Below are 18,365 nucleotides of genomic sequence, written 5' to 3'. Positions count from 1 at the left end.
AAACCCACGTGGATCTTGTGATCCATTAGGTCTGTTCCTCTACTGTTTGTGTAGTGCAAATCCAGGGGAAAAAATATGTTAATGGGCTGGGCAGGGCCATCCCATGCCCTGGCTCTTGTGATGGTTGTATGAACTCCATAGGGGGACCGTGGATAGCTGGGCTCAAGGTAACCTGGCTGGGGCTTGTGGTGTCTCACAGCGACTTGAAGATCAGAAGACAAGCACAAGTCTCCTTTTCTTCCAGCTGTGCCAGGCTGCCCCTCTGAGCAGGAATATATTGGGCCCTAAACCTGCAAGCACCCCTTCATCTCCTCCTCCCCGGCTCTGTCTGAATGCACCATTGAGAGTTACCCCTTCCCTCTGGTTCCCACGTCTAACAAAGGGGCGGGCCCTGGAAAGTAGCTGGGTGTCTTGGCTCGGTAAAGTAGAGCGAAGCATAAACCCTCTCTTTTTTTTTTTTAATACTTAACAGAAATGGCTGGGCCAGATTCTGCTGTCATTTACACCTTTGTCAAACTGAGGTTCATTCTGTGCAGTGACCCTGTGTCATGGCTCAGAGACCAGCCCTGTGCGTCTTACAAAGGATCTGTTTTATTCTTGATGTCCTTGGGGCTTTTTGCAAGACGGAGGGGTCCTGGTTCAGTATTCCTGTTCTTCCAGTCGGTACATCCTTGGAGGTTTTGAAGACCCGGCTAGACAAAGCCTTGTCTGGGATGATGCAATTGGGGCTGGTCCTGCTTAGAGAAGGGGGATGGACTAGATGTGACCTCCTGAGGTCCCTTCCACATGCATTTTCTGTGATTTTTGTGACAAGAATGCTCTGGCTCTGTGCATACTAGTTCTTTGTGATTCATCTGTAACCAAGATGAAATGGCCAAGCTCATGCTTTTATTCAACAGTCTCGTTCTTAGGCTGAGTACAGACGGTCAAAAAGCCCGAGGCTGAATCGATTCAATCTTTGCAGGTTAGTCTCAGCTTCAGAGATTGAACCGATAAGCAAGTGAACAGACATTCACTCTCGATGCCAGAAATGCAGCCACCTGCCTGCAATGGTCCAGGGCAGAAGCTGGAGGGAGCTAGAGCATGCCTCCCTAGTCGGCTGGAGCAGACAGCATGGGCCAAGTTAGCCTGCGCACTCTGCAAGGGGCAGGTGGTTGCAGGGGAGGTGCAAAGCATCCTGGGATGCTGGGGGACTGTGAGTTAACGTGAATCTGGAGGGTAACCGGGACAGAAGTTCACTAAACCCATTTAACCTAAATCAGTTAAATCTGATACTATCTCCATCCAGGTTTAACTTAAACCGGTTTCGGCCATTTTGAAAATGTTTATGTGCACTGAACTTCTGTTGTGTTACAGATTTGAGCCGGTTTCCGATCACTTATACCGGTTTGTATGTAACTTCTGTCCCTATTCTTAAGGGTGCCGGTGTTGCTGTGCTGGGCCCACCCCAAGGAAACACGGCGGTTTCCCGTCATTTTCCTGTGTCGTGTCCCGGTACCATTGGTCTGCTTCTTATTTTAAGCAGCTCCGCACTGGGCTGTAACATGAGGCGCTGGTGCTTGGGAGCAGAGGTGAGGAGGGGGAGGCTGCAGGTTGCTGACAGCAGCCTCTGGTTATTAATGGCTGCAGGTCTGAGAATAGACTCCACATTTGCTTTCAAGGAGACAGCTGACAATGGTGTTTGATACAGCGATACTTCTCGGCCTGACATTTGACTGACGGTAACACACATCCACCGTCCTTTCTGCAGCAGCTTAAACCCTGTGCCATTTACGAGCTGAGCTACCTTCTCCAGCCTAATTTTAGATGGGGATTGTGCATGCATTTAACCAGAGCTGTAAAGACTGGAGGAAACTTGCAAACGGAGATGGTGTTTAGCATGTGAAAGAGGACGAGAATCTGCAGGAGGATTTTGTCCCTCTCATTTTTGGGAAATCTTGTTAACCTTCGGGGTTGTGCTTACTTTCTGGCTCTGTGCATCTTGCTCCTATGAAAATGGCAGTATCTGTCTATCTATCTATCTATCTATCTGTAAAGGACAGAGGCACACTCGTTTGTCTGTCTATCTGTATCTATAGATAGATCTATATTTAGATAGATATAATTCTGTAAAATGCCCTGCCCTGGGCTCATTTCTGACAGTTTTGCAGCTCTGTGAATTGCTGGCCGTGGGTTTTGCACCAGGATAAGGGGAGAAGCTCTTTGGAAAAAAAGCAGGTGGTCTTTGCTGATGCATTTAACTTTCTTTCCTGATCCCCGTATACTTCCAAATGATTCTCCAGCTGGATGACAGCCTGGGGGAGTTCGTTCTCGTCCTGGCAGTGCCTGGATGAGTAGGGCCAGCCCCGTGATCCAACCCTGACCTGGAGGATCAGTCTCTGGCCCGTTTGGCCCATTTAATCCTGGTTGCCTCTGCTGGGTGCCACCAGCAGTACTTGTTTGTCTGTGCGATGTGGGTATGGGTTCACCTGGTGCTAGATAGAAACCAGCTAACTCATTGCATGCATGTTAGGCCACCAGGCAGATACCGGTCGGGAATGCCTTTCAGTCCCAAACAAACTAGGGCCAATTTCAGATCAGTGACCTCGAAGCGCAGGGCTTAGCATCCCATACCACGAGGTGTCTCGGCCCCGCGCTCCCCACCGAGCGGTCGTTCAGTCTGCGTCTCAGCAGCAAACGTGTCTGTGTGCCGACCCTCCCAGGACTGCCTGGGAACGGGTCCTATAACCGAAATAGAAATTCGCCTCGTCCAGTCCTACCGTACGGACGAGTGTGCCCCTAAGGGGCGGACACTGTATAGTCTCCTCTGGATGCTTTGAAGATTTACGTGTCTCCTCCTGACCCCATGATGAGCGTGTACTCTGAAGGGTGCCCAAACTTAATCCTGGAGAAACATTGTGAACATATTGGTCATCTGTTTCTAGAGATCTGACCTGTGACTTTAAATGGGATGAGAGGGGCAGCATATCACCAGGGTTTGCAGCGGCGAGTGGTATCTGGAGCTGCTATTTGTGTCGGCGAGATGCGCCCCGTCCAGAGCGGTTCTGGCCGTGGGGAGCATGTGGAGGGGAAAGCTCCCTTTTGGTGTCCCACGTGGAGGGACAAAGAGCCCTGGCAAACTCCCTTTGGGGTTGCACCTTCTAGAGTAGCAGCCAATTTGTTTGCAAGCGTGGGAGAACATTTTAGTATCTTGATTTTTAGTATCGTTTAACCGTTTCCAGGCTGCAGCAGGTGGAGAAGAGCAAGCTTGAAAGTGTTGCCCTTTTATTTTTATCCACCCCAGTTCAAACAGGCAAGGTCTTTCTTATCGAAGCAGAACAAGAGGCATTTTGTATCATCCATCAAGTGAAGTAGCGTCTTTTGATGGATGCGAGAGTCGGGAATTTCAGCGCTGTTTACTGCAACCTCCCAACCCTTTCCTAAGCCCACCAGCCCCGGGGGCCACATTTACAGGGGTGGTCTTTAGCATCATTTACTTGTAGTGCCCAGGGGCATCCTTCATAATCCGGCTCCCGTTGCATGAACTTCTGCAGCTGTGCGAACAGATAACAAACATGGGGCCCGTGCCCAAAGAGCGCTTTGCCGACGCAGCGCGGCTACGGTCCTCCTCGAAATGGGCTGATGAACCTGCCCCAGAAACGGTAGTCCTGTGACCCAGATTTGGGGCTTTCTGGGGAGTTGTGGGGGGGTGGAAACGAGGAGGTGAGCTACGAGGAGGCTGCTGATCTGACGGGCATGTCTCTTCCTGCTCCCGCCGGCTGATAACAGGATGGCAGCAGAAGCTGCAGCCACTTCGGAGAGGGGTCTAGGCAAGGGCTTTTTAATCCGAGGGGAAACTTTTCTCCAAGCCCTCCTCAGATTAGACAGATTTCTTGCGTCACCTTAAAGCATCTGTGAGCCTCTGGCTCTTTTATTGCTGCCTGCTATGCCACTGGTTTAAATCATCACCTCTGTATTGTTTGCTGCTCTGCTTTAGCCCTGATGAACGTGCACAGTGCCACCGCCAGCAGCGACCGCTCGTGTCCGCTTGCATGCAGCGCGTCCAGCATCTGTTGCCACTCGTCCAGCCCCGAACCGAGCAAAGAGCCGTCCTCTCCAAGCCCGGTAACCGAACCCTTTGAGTACTGTCAAAAATAAAACCTGCTGAGCTTGAATTGGATCCGGTTATCCGAGACCTGGAAACATCATGAAGGACAGGAGCGAGTGAGTGGGCAATTGGCTGCGTTGACCACCCACTCCAAGCTTTTACATTTCATATGAAGATAAAACATCTTGGTGTCTGAAGGCACAAGGTGGAAGGGATGGGAAAAGGGACTTGCCTTTTCTTTTAAAGTGCTGGGACTCTGCCTTGCTCCCAGATCCCAAAGGAAAAGGGGAAGACTGCGGACGCCTCCGTGTGCGTGTTTCTCATGCCTTTGTATGGAGGGGCTGCTTTGGTACCGCAGGGTCTCTGCGAGTTTCCCCGAGGTTTTAGCAAACATCAGCACTCTGGTGCCAGCTTGCCCCAGTGAAAAACTAGTACTATTTTGGTGTCTGATCTTGTGGTAGCCTCTCATTTTAGGGGGAGGTGATGCTTTGCTTGCTGAACTTACAGCAGGTGCTTTCGGTTGGATCTCGAAAGCAAAGTTCATTATTGATACGGAAGCAAATCAGGGTCCACTAAGGACTTCGCAGCAGTTTTCTAGCAAACCGTCATCCCCTGGAGCCCTGTGGCAATGGTGGGGATAAATTCAGAGCCCCCTCTTCCAAAAAAACGCAAGGCCCTGAGACTTGAGCTCGGGGGGGAAATCTTCATTAGCGTTTAGCATCATAAGCTGCATTTTATGCAATCTTTCCGTGAGGCACAGGGGTTAACCTGCGAGTGCCTTGGTTTCTCCACCTGTTAAATGGGCTGCCCAAAATTGTACAGCACGTCCGTGTCAGAGCTGGCATGAGGACCCCACTGTGCCCGTGATGATCAGATAGCCGTCATTCGCCGCTGCATCGCTACGTGTTGTATGTTGTGTAATGCAAACCTCCGCACAACGCAACAACTGGCTCCACTCGGCTCTTGGGGGAGAGCCTCTTAAAGTTACTGTTCCCCGTGTGAACCGGGAGTGTGTTGGTCCATGTTGCATCCGCCCTCAGTAGCGTGGGGATATGGTCTTGGGAGATGGTCCTACTTGTGTGTGAAGTGACGCGAGCACAAGTATTTACGAAGGTGGTACCCCGCATAACTCCATCTTGCAGACGAGAGGCACCTGGGATCTGGTCTTTCTGCATATTCAAAGCTTGTGGAAGGCTTCCCATGTGGGTCTGAGATTTGGAAAGATTTGAAGCCCTGCCTTTGAAAAGTTTCCTTGATGCCGATGGTATTGAGATGATGCTGTTATGATAGTCTGGGAGATGCCCGAGAAGCAAGAAATCTTGTAGGCGGTGTCTTTTATCGGACCAACTCCACGGTTGGTATAGACATCGGCAAGCTTTCTGCCTCCTGGAAGAAGGGTGCTGTAGTGCCACAAAGCTTTCCGGTGTCGATGCCAGCCATAGAGTTGGTCCAATACAGGATATCGCCCACAAGGACTCTTGCCTCTTAACTCGCAGTGTTACCTCTCGGTGGAGTCCTTCAAGAACGTGCCCCAGGTCTTGCTGAAGTAAGAAACAGAGGACAAACCCTTAGGAAGATTTGCCGTCCGTGCGTACGTGTGTGATGAGGGAGGAATTCCCATCTTCTTGCAGGCGGGCAGGGCAGCGAAGTAGGTGGGATTCCTGCTTTCTGGACCTCCCTGCAGGGAACCGGCTTCCTGCATTGCAGGGAAACCCCCGCTATTGAAACGGGCAGTGTGCATGGATGGGCCCCCCGTCTTGCATGCTTGGCCCGTAACGCAGGGCATCCTCGGGCACGAGCAGCGAGGCCCGCGGTTTGGAGCAGGGCGATCCGAGTCCTAGCCCATGAATCTCCAACCAGCTGTGACAGCCAGGGAGCCCTGGATTTGTGACGCTACTACTTTACACGTCCAAATACCTGCCGGCTGTGGCTCTCCCAGCCCTGGAGCTTGCCCGTTCACGGGAGCAGAGCTTCTCGAGCTCTCTGCCAGCCTTTGAGACTGCCTTGGAGGATGAGCCAATTTGTGTTCGAATTGTGTTTTAAAAAATGCAGGGACAAATTAGAGAAGATACCCTTCCTAATTAGAGTGGAAGAACCCTTTCTAACCCTTGAAAGACTGGCTATGTAAAACCATTGCCAAGAGCAACAAATACATTTAACCCATGAATCTCATAGTGCAAATATTGCATCGTCAGAATCTTTTTCTATGGGCTGCTCTGTGCTTCTTCCTCCCTCCCTCCCAAACATACCTTTGTAGGTGATGCACAAGAGGATGTTAATAGAGGGTCACCTGGAAAGAAAGTCCTTAATGTTCCCAGTTTCGAAACACTCTGTGTAAGGGTCTCATGCACTTTTTTTTTCCCCAAGGCACTTAATAAAGCTGCAGCTCCTCCCGTTGCTTGGAGTTATGCTTTTGCTCTGCTGCATGTTCCCTTTCTAAGCTGTTTTTCCTCAACTATACCAAATCCTTTTCATTTCTGGTAAAGAAAGATTTAAGTTAGGGCTCAGTGTGGAAGAGATTTGAAATGGAAACATTTATTCAGTGCCTCTTGGGAGATGCTTCTCTTGACCTTTTGCCTTGGCTCAAACTTGAATTTATCTTTGAAAACTTTTGGCCCATTTTTGTCTTGTTCTAAGGCACCATCTGGAATACAAGAAATGTGGTGTTTGTAGAACTTGCCCAGTCCCCAAAGAGAAGGCAATTTTCCTGGCTTTTTGGCAGGCGCTCCAGCTGATGTTGCACACAATCGACTGGGCCCCTGGGCTCCGCTCCCGCAAAGACCTCATCTCCATCTCTTTCCAAAAGAGTCAGCGAGGCTGGGATTGGTGGAGTCGTGCCACAGAGCACTTCCCATGCTTTCCGTTTCAGAGCTGTCTCGTGGTTCTCTCATCTCCAGGAAATTGTTTCCAATGTCATCCGACCGGTCAAGATGTAGGTGGTGCATCCCGGTTTCTTGGTAGCTCCTTGGAGCCTCGGTGGAGATATTTATAGCCATCAGCTTTGCAAACCAGGTCTGTGCTTTAGGGATCCCTCGACCTCCCCAGGCTGCAATCTGCAGTATCAAAACTGGGAGGGGGTCTTGGCTCCAAAGTCCTGTTCAGAGCCTTGCCTAGGATGTCCTCAGGTCCTTGGGGAATGGGGAGGGACAGGACAGTGACTTACTTCTCCCTTTCGGTGTTTTATTTCTTCAAACATTACTGTTGTCGGATAGAAGGCACTGCTGAAGTTGTAAGGAAAAGGAAGATAGAAAGGAGCTCCGGTGAAAAAGAAGTGCCGTGTATGTGTAGGGCTGTGGTTTTCAAGCTTCCTAAAATCGTGGCCATTCGTATTGCTTCTGCTACTGTGGACCCTGTACCTTATGCTAAAGATGGATGCAGAGCCAGGCAACTAGGCCCCACAATGGTGGCGCGCGGTCTCCCCGGGCCGCTCCGTCATTACCCCCGGTCTCTTTGCAGACCCCCTCTTGCAAAATCCCCCGGCCCCATGAAACCCACAGTGATGGGGAAGGGCAGGGGTTGGAGGTCTGTTTGGAGGTTTATAAGAGTCTCTCCCATCCCTGGGGAGGTGGTGGATGGATAAAATATATAATGGCAATTTATTTATTTATTTTTAAATGGCTTTTCTGTACTCCGTGGTGATGGGCATTTACGGTTTTGTGGGTCGTCACGACATTTCTGCACAACCCCATCGTGGTTTGAGCACCATATTATTCAACCGCCGTCTCCAACGTATGGTGATTAAACCCTCTTGTAGAGAACAGGAATCGTACTTCTACAGGGAGAAAAGTGTTGCCGGCATGCACATCGCATCTATCCCAGCATCTTCTTTCAAGCAACCATCCAATAATACAAATCTCCACACACTCCCTCTTCCAAGAGGCCAGTGTAGTGCTGAAATGTGTAAGGCCGTGTAGGTGGGATGTCCCAGCACCATCCTGTGCTCTCCTTTTTCCTTCCCCTTCTACAGTCTCCCTTCATTTACTTGCACAGCAATCACTATAATTAGACCCAGCGCGAGCAGCCCTGGTAACTGAGGCTTCCCAAAGGGAGGGATGTTGGTGCAGGGAAATGTCAGTGCCCAGTTTAGAAAAGCAATCTGATACGAGGTTGGGATGTGAAAGCGCTGTGCTTTTGGCCCCCCTGTCTGTGTGCAGAGATCATAGGAGCAGCAATTGCAGGGAAAACAGCAGTGAAGGGGCTTTGTTCTCCCTGGTCCATCACTGGGTGGGACTGGAGGCGAGAGTGGGAGCCAGTTGGACCAGTGGGCTTCATTGCAGGTGCTGAGGCCAGAGCCCCTCTTCCCGAGAAATTGAATGCCAGATTTATGGTGGGAGGGAAGTTGCGTATATGGGCATGAGCAGGCCCGGTAAGGGGAATATTCGTTTCATTAGATACAAAAGAGGCCTTGAATTCTAATGGCAGAAGTATAATTGTTATCTTGGTGCAAGGGGTGGACTAGATCAGTGGGGGCCAGTCATTTGGACGGGCTTGCCACAAATTAGCCTGATGCCCTCCCTGAGTGCCACGTTGATCCCCTTCTGCTGCCTGTTTTGCTGCTCTGCTTTCTGCTCCCTTGCCTGATCTTTTCCTCTGCTTTTTGCTTCATGCCGTATCAGCTGCCGTGCTGCCTGTCCCCTCCCCGAGCTGCTGGATGCCAGGCACAGAAGCTGCCTGTGCCACTTGTCGCATGCCACAGGCTGGCGCCCCTGGACTAAATTACCTCTTGAGGTCCCTTCCAGTCCTACATTTCTACGATTTTATGAATGGTGGAATTACCTGCCACGTCCTGTCCCGGGTAGCTGCAGGCTGGTTGGCCTTGGCATCTGTCCACGGAAATATAATGCAAAAGCTAATACAGGATTCAACTGATAAAGAACAGAGATATCATTAGTATTAGTCGATCTGGCTTTATGGAAAATGGATCTTGCCAATCAAACTTAATTTCATTTTTTAGACTTTTTTTTCAGCATTGGGGACTGCATCCTGGTGAGCAGTGACTGTAAAGGATTTAGAGGTCCTGGGTGGCTCAAGATGGAGAGGTGTCAAGAGGCAAATCCTTGGATGTGTAAACAGGAATGTAGGAAGAGGGAGGTTTTCTTTAATGATGTCTTTGACATTGGAGAAGCCTGATATTGGGATGCTGTGTCCCATGCTGGTGTCACGAATTTTAAAAAGAAGGCTGGAAAGCTGGAGATGGTACAGAAAAGACTTTTTCTCAGGCCTGAAGAAAATACTTTACAGTGAGTGTAGTTAAATAAGTGTTTCTGAGTCGTCCTGGGGATGTGGTGATACCCAGCGATGGGATCTCTACAGTCACTCGTCTCTGTGAAACCTTAAATGCCTTCACAGAAGAAGGGACAGAGGATCTGCTAACACTTTGGTGTCTTGATATCTACCCCTGGATTGCTTCTGCAGAGCTTTGCAGATGTCAGGTCTCTTGAAAAGAGAGAGAGATGCAAAATGCCAAGCCCCAGAGACAACCGTTGACTACCTTCTTGGAAAAGCTTAGTATCTGGAAGTCCGTGAGCTGGGAATGTTGTACCCAACTCGGTGTAAGGTGCAAAACTGTGACGCACACGGTCTTCCCAGAGGCCCTTGTTCTTCATTGCATCTCGTTTCAAAGGGCACCAAGCAGTTGTGGGGACGGGGCGTTCTCCAAGGATCAAGGAGGTGCGGTGCTGGGAGCGCATCCAGTGCGAAGGAAGAGCTTTGTTTCCTGCAGAGCGGCCTCGGCTTCATTTGCAGAATGCAAAACTGCATTTGCTAAGCAAGTGAGCGGGACCATTTTCATATGAACCCGAGACTGAACACGGAGCACTTGCTCTTCCTTGTTGGTGAATGGAAGCAACTTGCATAATGCCCTGGAGCTCTGTTTGGATTGCATGCTCTCCTGGGCAGGAACAGGATCTCCCTATATATCTCAATATCAAAAATAAACTCCAGAGGGCTGAGCGCTAGGCAGGTGACCTGACCACGTGCAGTGCCAAACAATAGCTCAGAGTTGGCATACTGTTTTTTTGCATGGGCAGAAGGGCAGGAGCGTTGATTGATCAAGGAACATCTTGGCTGCAGTAGAGGTGGCAGCGTGTCCAAGTCCCAAAGGCAGGGAGAGATGAGATGTCACTTGTACAGGGGTTGGGACCAGCTCATCTCAAAGTGCGCCCTTTATTGTTTGGGATGGCAGCCTTTCTGCTTAATGGGTCAGAGTTTGGCTCCGGGATCTCCAAGCAGTAGGAAAAAAAGAACAAAGCTCAGGTAGCGCCTGAAGGAAAATTACCAGGAAAAAGCTATCGGGTCCTGACCACGTTCCCATGCTGGTGGGTGTTGGTAGGGAAAAGCACCTCCTTGTAATCCTGGAGATCTCAGTTGAGTAGGGTGTGCACATGAAGGGAGTCATCCATGTAAGGCAAGATCTCTAGTCTCCTTTCAAAATGAGCTAAGCCCATCAACAGCTGATCTAGAGATTTGGCATTTTGCCCTTCCCTTTTTCAAGCCACCTAAAATCTCTGAAGCTCAGTGGGAGTATATTATTATTATTAGTAGTAGTAGTAGTAGTAGTAGTATTGGTATTATTAGTAGTATTGGTGGTGATGATGATCGTCCTTTATCCTGCAGGAAAGGTGCAGTCCCAAATTGGGGGCTTCTGCTTGTTTTATAGGCCCAGACAACCAGGAAAGTGGAAATTGTTGTTCAAGTGCATGTCCTTTCCTATCCCATCTAATGCCTATTTGCACATGCAGATCTGAGCAGACCCACGGTTTTTGTGCTGGCTCTCAGATATATCGCCCCGTTATCTGCCACTCTCACGGTGGCTTCCCATCCTACCGTGAAAGTATTTTCTAGAGAGCACTGCAGAGAAAGGCAATGTGGAGCGAAACCTAGGAGGGACTGAAATGCAGGGACGTCCATACATCATGCAGCTGGAAGTTGCAGGTGCATCTCTGGCAGCGGGAAGGACGGCTTTGCGGCGAGCTGCCCCGGGAACGCGTCCCCTGCCCGTGCGGCAGCAGTGAGGGGCACAACCCTGTGTCGCCCCCCCCCACTACTGCTATACGGACAGGGGATGCATCCAGGGCAGCGCTCCTTGCAGGCGTGCAGAAAGCTCGTTGCAAAACTGCAAAAAACCCGCGGGATTTCTCTGTTTAAAATGAGAAAGCTGCGTTTTCCTCCACAAAAGGGTAGAATCGGGTTTTCTCCATAAACAGAAAACCCGGATCCCTGCTCGTGAGAGTGCTACAAGGATGAAACCCTTGACTTGTCCCAGTAGTCTGTACAATTTTGGAGCTGTAGAAAATTGGATCTGACTTAGCGACTGGATCCAGTGAAACTCCTAGATGCAGCTGGAAGTTGAACGTTTTTTTTGTTATGGTGTTGGATAACCTGGTGATACCATCCGTTGGGCAGTTTCAGTGCCCAGAGAAGCCAGAATGGGCTCCCAGAAGAGTGACAATTGCAAATATCTGCATTTAAGGGACCTGGGAGTGGCCTGGCACGTCGGGGCAGATGCCTCCCATCGGAGGCCAAGGGGCATGAATGGTCCCAGCCTGTGTAACGACATCGGAAGATCTCTCAACCTGTAATGTATTTGTCATTATAACCCTCCCCCCCACCCCCACCCCCACGGAGGTACAGAGAGATTAAGCGATTTGCCTTTGGCCCCAAAGGAAGTGGAGCCGAGCATTTCACCCTGAGTGTGTGATTCACTGGAGCGTCCTTCCTCCCATCGCGCTTGCCCGGGGCTTTGCTCTGGACTCGAATGGACCTTGGCTACAAATAGGAAGCTGTAGGAAATGCTTTGTCTCTGCCAAGCTCGACATTGCCTTTCCTCCTCCCGATGAAAGACTCTCTCTGATTGCATAGCCCTGGGAATAAATTCTGGGCTTAAAATGCAGCGTTGGAGGCACTGAAATCCGCCCCCCTCCCTGACATCCATGTGCCTTTGTTCCATTGTTTCACTGAAAGACTTCACTGTGTTGGGCTCAGATGCAGAAAATCGAGCTGTTCTCTAAACAGATGATCAGGGGAACGAGGGGGCGATTTTTCCGAGGTGCAGAGGGCAACATTTGATGCCCCTGTCCTTGTGGAAGTCCAACGAGGGTTTAGGTGTGTGTGTTTCTTGCCCCAAGCCCACGTTCAAAACGCGGACGGGAGTTTGCACCAATCTAGATGTGGTGCAAGTCGGATATCAGATGTGGGATTTAAGCTGTTTTTTGAGAACTGTACTAGCGGTGTCCTGATCTGGTACAAATGCACCCTGTATTGTGGGTGTTATCTTCTTGGGAAAGATCGCAGGCCTGCAGCAGGGTTTTTAATCTTTTCCAGGTCACTGACAAAGGGAGATGTGCAAAGGACTTGCCAGTGCATTCATCTCAGGGTCTTAATACTTTACTTTTAACACATCAGCACCAGAAATAGAGATCCTCTAAGCCAAATGATGTCTTATGTAGTTGCCACTGGGGCTTTGGGCAAAAAAAAAATCATGTAGGTATCCTTCTGGGCGTCGTTTTGGTATGCAAGGCTTGTATTGTGGTGCTGATGGCACAGTGGGGAGCGTGTGAGTGCTCAGTGGCTCCCAGAACTCAAGAGTTTGTCGGCTGGAAAGCAAAATTTGTTTCCCTTACCTAAGAAAAGATGACTTGGACCCATGAAAAGGAGATAAAGAGGCATTTTACTGCAAATAATCCCGCCGGGGAGTCTGACACACTCATTCATGTAATTAAAGAAACCTTTGCTCTTCTCTCCTCTTGCATCTGAGGGGCTGAACGTGCTTCTGAAACATCAGTCGAGCCCCGTGAAGGGGAAGGCAGTCTGTTGCTCCCGTTCCACAGCAGAGAAAACTAAGGCACGGAGAGTGACTTTGGGTTTTGTTTTTAAATCTGAGAATGGTCAAGTTGGACATGACCGTCTCGGCCTTTTCTGAAATCCTTCTGCTGTTGGTGGGAGTTGAAGATTGGACTGGTCTGGGGTTTTTTTGGGTGCGTGGCTGTCTGGCCTCCCTTCTGGGTCTGTTGGGATCCTAACTCTTAGGGTTTCTGCAGTAGCAAAATGGCTCCTTTAATAGCTATAAAGGGCCTGAAATTTCCATTCTAACTTGATCGGGCTTTGCGGTGAGCCAAGGTATTAATGCTGGCCTTCAGGGGAGGGTGGGGAGCTGGCACTGGTGGCTGACCAGGAATAGCCTGCCCTATGACAGCACCCGTGTCCCCTGGGGAGGGGAGTCGTGCTATGAACTCACGGGTTATTAATGGCCGGCTTGGACACATGTTGCTGGCTTCCTACACCCATAGCTATGTGCTTGCTGTGGCCACAGTCATTCTGAATTTGGGCTGGGCAATGTGCAGGGAGCTGATTAATTGGGAGTGTTCATGTGGGAAGGTCAAACAAACTACCCCACCCTGGGGGGGTTTCCTCTCCACGCTCGGGGCACTCCCTTCTGCTCGTGGCCGACGTCTCCCCTCGTTTTGTTGGCATCTGTGCAATATTTCTTCCCTGAATATGGGGGGCTCTAGAGAACAGTTCATGGTGTCCTTCCTTTTTGTGGTCCCCCTTGCAGGGTTGGCTTCTTGCAATTAAGCTTCAACACCCTTTTTTGACCCCATTTCCTTCTCTAGGTTTTCCTGAGTAGATTCCTCTCCTCTGCCTGTCATGCCTTGCAGAGGAGGTGACCCTTGATCGCTGCTGGGCAGCACCAAACACTTCCTGCCCTCGACCTGGCACCAAGGCGCTGGTGAGGAAGAGCCTGGGAAATGAGCCGGAGCGATCAAGAGCGCAGGATTTCTAGCAGCACCTGAAAAGGGGCCTCTGGGAAGAGGGGGCAGGAACTTGCTGCTGTCTGGGGAAACCAGAGGGACTTGGTATTCGATTAGCGGCTTCTGCATGAGAAGCGTTGCATGTTGGAAATGCCCGGTGTGCGGGTGCAAGGTCACTCCGTCGCTGCTCCTTATGTCTCCCCGAGACGAGTATGTGGAGTGTTTTGCATGTGGGAACATCTGTTTTAAACCTTTGAAACTTTGCAGCGGCCTCTGCTCCTCTTGCAGTCCCACAAGCACCATGGCTCTGTTCACCGTAACCCACCTGGGGCCTCGGTATCAGCGACCCTTCTCTTAATTTTTTTTTTTTCTTTTTTCCCTCCCTCTTTCCAGGGATTTGGATTCCCTGTCGGCAGGTACAGAATGAAATAGTACAGTGTGGGGTAACCTTGCTGGCAGGTGTGCCACAAATGGTGTCCTTCCTGCCTGCCTCTTTGATCCCCTTCCCCTGCCTGATCTACTACTCTGCTTTCTGCTCCCTGCCCTGCCTGATTATCTGCTCTGCTTTCAGAGCTCTATCTCCGCAAGATTGGGCCTCTTGCTGACAGGTTGAAGCGGTTCCCTTTGGTCCATACACCATCCCTTTTCTTGCTGTTGCTCCCCCAGCTTTTGCTAGCCTCTTGGCTTGGGCAGTTGAGAGTTTCTGGTTCACGTTCCTCTGTGATGCGACAGCTTTGGATAACAACCAGAGATGGATTTGTCCATCTCTCTGGTTGAAATATGTAGAAAGGGAGAGGTCCAGACTGCCCTACCCTCATTCTTTAGAGCAAAATGCTCTTGGCAGAGCACCCTGGAGAGCCATGCTGTCTGCTGCCCTGCGACTGAGTTAGATCCTTAGAGAAAATCCTTTTTTGCAGGCACATTTTTCAGGACTGCTGTAATGGGAAGATTAGCCCATGGACCTGATATTGTGTCCTACAGCATCAGGATAGTCTGATGCAGAGATGGGGACTAGACTCCTGGGTTTGGTTGTTAGATCTGGGGAGGGTGGGAAGGGAGCCATACCCTTGGCCCTCTATCCTCAGCACCACAGTTTGCCTCCAGTAGCCCATTTTAAGCTCACTGCACGTCCTCCTGCACATCCAGTCTGCAGAACATGCCGGGGCTTCTTGTTCTTGTGCAGGGGTGGGCAAAATACGGCCCAGGGGCCAGATCCGGCCCTCCAGGCCATTCTGTCTGGCCTGCGGGGCCCCTAAAAATTTAGAAAAGTAATATTTATTTGCTCCTAGCTGCCTGTCAAAGATGACAGGACGCAGGGGCAGTAGGGCCCAGAGGAAACTGGTGGCAGGACCCAGCAGCAAGGCCTGCCCAGCTCTGCCTCACCAACCAGAAACCCCTGCCTAGCAGAGGCTTCTGGCCTGGGACCATGAGGCTGTTCCTGCTTCCCGGTACCAGGAAACGTGGCCCTCAACAGCTTGCCAAAACTCAATAAGTGGCCCTGGCCCAAAATAATTGCCCGCCCTGGTCTAGTGACTCCCGTGGCTCCAGCCATATGAGCTCGTGCTTCTACCTTTTTGGCGGTCCTTGGCTGAATCCATGGTCATTAAGCAAGATGTTGTTGAGTCGTGTGTGGGGGGTTTTTTTGGGGTATTTTTTTTTCTCCCTCTTGCTTTTGCATGAACACCCCTGAGATTCCCACGTGGGAAGGTTTATGAGCAGCTGGAGAGCAAAATGCCACGACTCTGACCTAGATAATCTTGGCACAGCTTGAAGAGGGGAGAAGGCGGACCAGGTGCTAAATGACTAAGCAGATTTGTCGCGCGCTTCTCCCGTCCGAGTTACCGTACCTGCCTGCTGCCTGTGACCTTGGGGAGATGAAGGTTACAGGCCATTGCAACGGGCTGTGTCAGCAGAGGGCTAATTTAATCCACCTGGCTGTTAAGGAGATGGGCCAGCCAGAGAGCGCGCAAAGGATTGCTGCACTAGACGTTGTGCTAAAAACAAAGATGCCTCCTGGGATTTGTCTGCCCCGCTCATGCAGCACCGAAGTCGTCTTAGCCCTGCTGCAGGAAACAGCAGCTGCACCCCCGCCCCACCTTCTCAGTATTATCCTTCGGGGAATTATTCCAGTTCCCTGCTCCATCCATGTCAGCTTACCCACAACAGGTTGGGTCTTTCCCTGCTCACCTGTTTTTGAGGCTGTGTGGACTCCGGTGTTGTTCCCTGTATGGACTGGGAAACCTCGGCCTGTCCTGGAGTCGGGGAGAGGCAGAGGCAGTCTGTGCTTCTACCTCTTAGCACTCAAGCTGGGCTGGCATGCCAGCGGTAGGATGCAGCAAGGTGTGCAGCCCAGGCAGCTGGATAGATCCAAGACTGCTGCTTTTTTGCTCGGTCCTGGAAGCAGCTTTCCTGGAGGCTGAGGAGTACCAGCCCTGGCCCAAGGGATCCAGAAGTCAAGCATATGGATGGATGAAGGGCCACGCGATACTGCTGGTGGTCTGGTCGATCCTTCCCCAGCAAAGGTGCATAGCTTAATAGCACTCTTTGGGCCGGGAGGTTTTCCTCCCTGCCTTGCTCATCCTGAGCAGTTTTTACTACAGGTGGGAGAGATTGGTGGGTTGATCCTGAAGCAGACGGTGCCGTTTGGCAATGTGCGTGTTGTGGCCGTGGCCAGCCACTGCCTCCTGCCGTGGAGTCGTATGCGCAGGGAACGAGCGTCCTTGGAGGGCCACGTGTGTCGATCTTTTTGCAGACACCATATTTTTGCTTAACAAAGAGATACTGTTTAATGGACTGGGGCTGGCTGAATTCATGCCCCCTTTACCCCTGCCAAGGACCTTTGACCTGCCCTGCGACTGGTGCTGAACCAGTTCTGGTCTTCCCCGCAGCTGAAATCTGTGCGTGTGGCACACTCTTTATCGGGGTCTCCCTTCCTTTCCTGCCGGATGTGGCTTGTTCAGAGCCCCAAGGCAACCCTTGCCTGTGCAGAGAGCCTGTTAAAAGGAAACCCTTGATAAGACAAGTGTCCAGATAAGGGCTCACTCAGCCCGGGCAGAGCTGCATTGCTCGTGTCTGGAAAAAGCAGGCGGTTGCTGGTGTCGGTAATGATTGTGGGTGGGTGTTCGTAGAGTGGTGAAGGCCTGGCAGGCCGCCTCGTACCTCTGGCCCCACATTAAGGTGTGGATAGGAGCCTCCTTGCCGGTGATGATCAGCCAAGTTGATGGAGGCTGGACATGCCCCTTGCTGGGATCATCTGATCTCGGCAGCATCCCTGCCCAGAGCAGGGGGGTTGAACTTGATCTTTCAAGGTCCCTTCCAGACCTTCAGTTCTGATTTCTAAAATGTCTATGATTAATTGCTTGCAAGCTTAGTTTTCCCTTCGTGTCCTTCCTTTTCCTTGTATAGGATTCAGATTTGCCTTCCCTTTTGGGGGATAAGCACAGTCCTGGGAAGAGGAAAAAAAGAGTCTCCCTGGGCTGGACTGGATTGTGTGCACCGTGCCGCCTTGCACAGTCATTTGGACTTGTGCAAAGTGAGTGCAAAAGCCTGTTTGCTCACGTGACACACTCAGTAACTTTGCAACCTGGGGGTTAGCATTCTCAGTCCTCCCGCTTTCGCCAGCTCTGCCTTAATAAAGAGGAAGCCTGTTTCTATTGACTCATTCTCCCTCCTTCCTGAAACGGGAAGGTGAATCCCAGGCCGCTCGCTCTCTGCTACAGCTTTCCCAGCTGAGTGAGTTCATCCTGACTCAGTTTTTTGTCTCGTGTCCAACCACGAAATGCTGAGCAATAAAAGCAAGAGAAATGATTTTCTCTTCTCTGTTCCTGTCTGGTTGCAACGGTTGGCACCTGCCTCTTAACCCTCTTGTTGTGGTCATGTGAGCGCCGTGTTTAAGCCCTGTCTTGTTCCTTTCCCGCAGGTCCTCCAGAAGCTCGGGAAAGCAGACGAAACAAAAGATGAGCAATTCGAACAGTGCGTGCAGAACTTCAACAAACAGCTGGTAAGCACAATTGTGCACGGGGCCCTTGCGTTGCAGGGGGCTGTTGGAAGCACACAGGCAATTAAGGCCCACACACCTGGATCCAGAGTCCTATACAAGTCACCCACCCACCCCGATCCACTTGCTGCTCGTATACATCACATCGCCATCGCACTTCTCTCTTTCGGTTTCCTAGCTGATAACCACATATGAACCAGGTCAGCCCCAAAATTTAGGTTTCATAAAATCGACTGCGATGAGAAATATTCCTATCGGAAAACTTTTCTTAGTACGTTTCAATTAAAAACCGGTTTGCTGTACGAGTCTGTGTCCTGCTGGAAACCAGGTTACAGCAGGAGCGTTACTACAGTGCAAGTGGAAGAGACTTGGACACCAAAAGGAAAACTGAGCAGTGGGTAGTTTCACTTACCAAAGCTGGGTGACGTGCAACCAAAAATAGCATAAAAGGGGAAAATGGAAATATGCTGGCAAGGCTGATCAAGCCCAGTGCATGGCTTCCTTTCTCTTCCTTGTATAGTATTTGTGTGCC

At 50.7% G+C, this 18,365-nt stretch overlaps 1 protein-coding gene across 11 annotated transcripts in view; it reads left to right on the top strand.

Annotated features, from left to right (window-relative positions):
- Positions 1–18,365, top strand: part of BIN1 (bridging integrator 1) — a 128,946-nt gene that overhangs the window by 35,269 nt on the left and 75,312 nt on the right. For all 11 annotated transcript variants that reach the window (XR_016442127.1, XM_090046073.1, XM_090046072.1 and 8 more), the window contains exon 2: positions 17,756–17,836. Coding sequence is in view for 10 of the 11 variants with exons in the window: in XM_090046073.1 (XP_089902199.1) it covers positions 17,756–17,836 (81 nt within the window). In the remaining variant the exon portion in view is untranslated. The remainder of the gene's footprint in view (positions 1–17,755; positions 17,837–18,365) is intronic.

Source organism: Crocodylus siamensis, chromosome 4 (assembly GCF_052110815.1).
Source record: "Crocodylus siamensis isolate JL-2025a chromosome 4, ASM5211081v1, whole genome shotgun sequence".
Lineage (NCBI taxonomy): Eukaryota > Metazoa > Chordata > Crocodylia > Crocodylidae > Crocodylus > Crocodylus siamensis.
The sequence above is the reverse complement of the archived record's forward strand: the minus strand, read 5'-3'. Positions and strand labels throughout refer to the sequence as shown.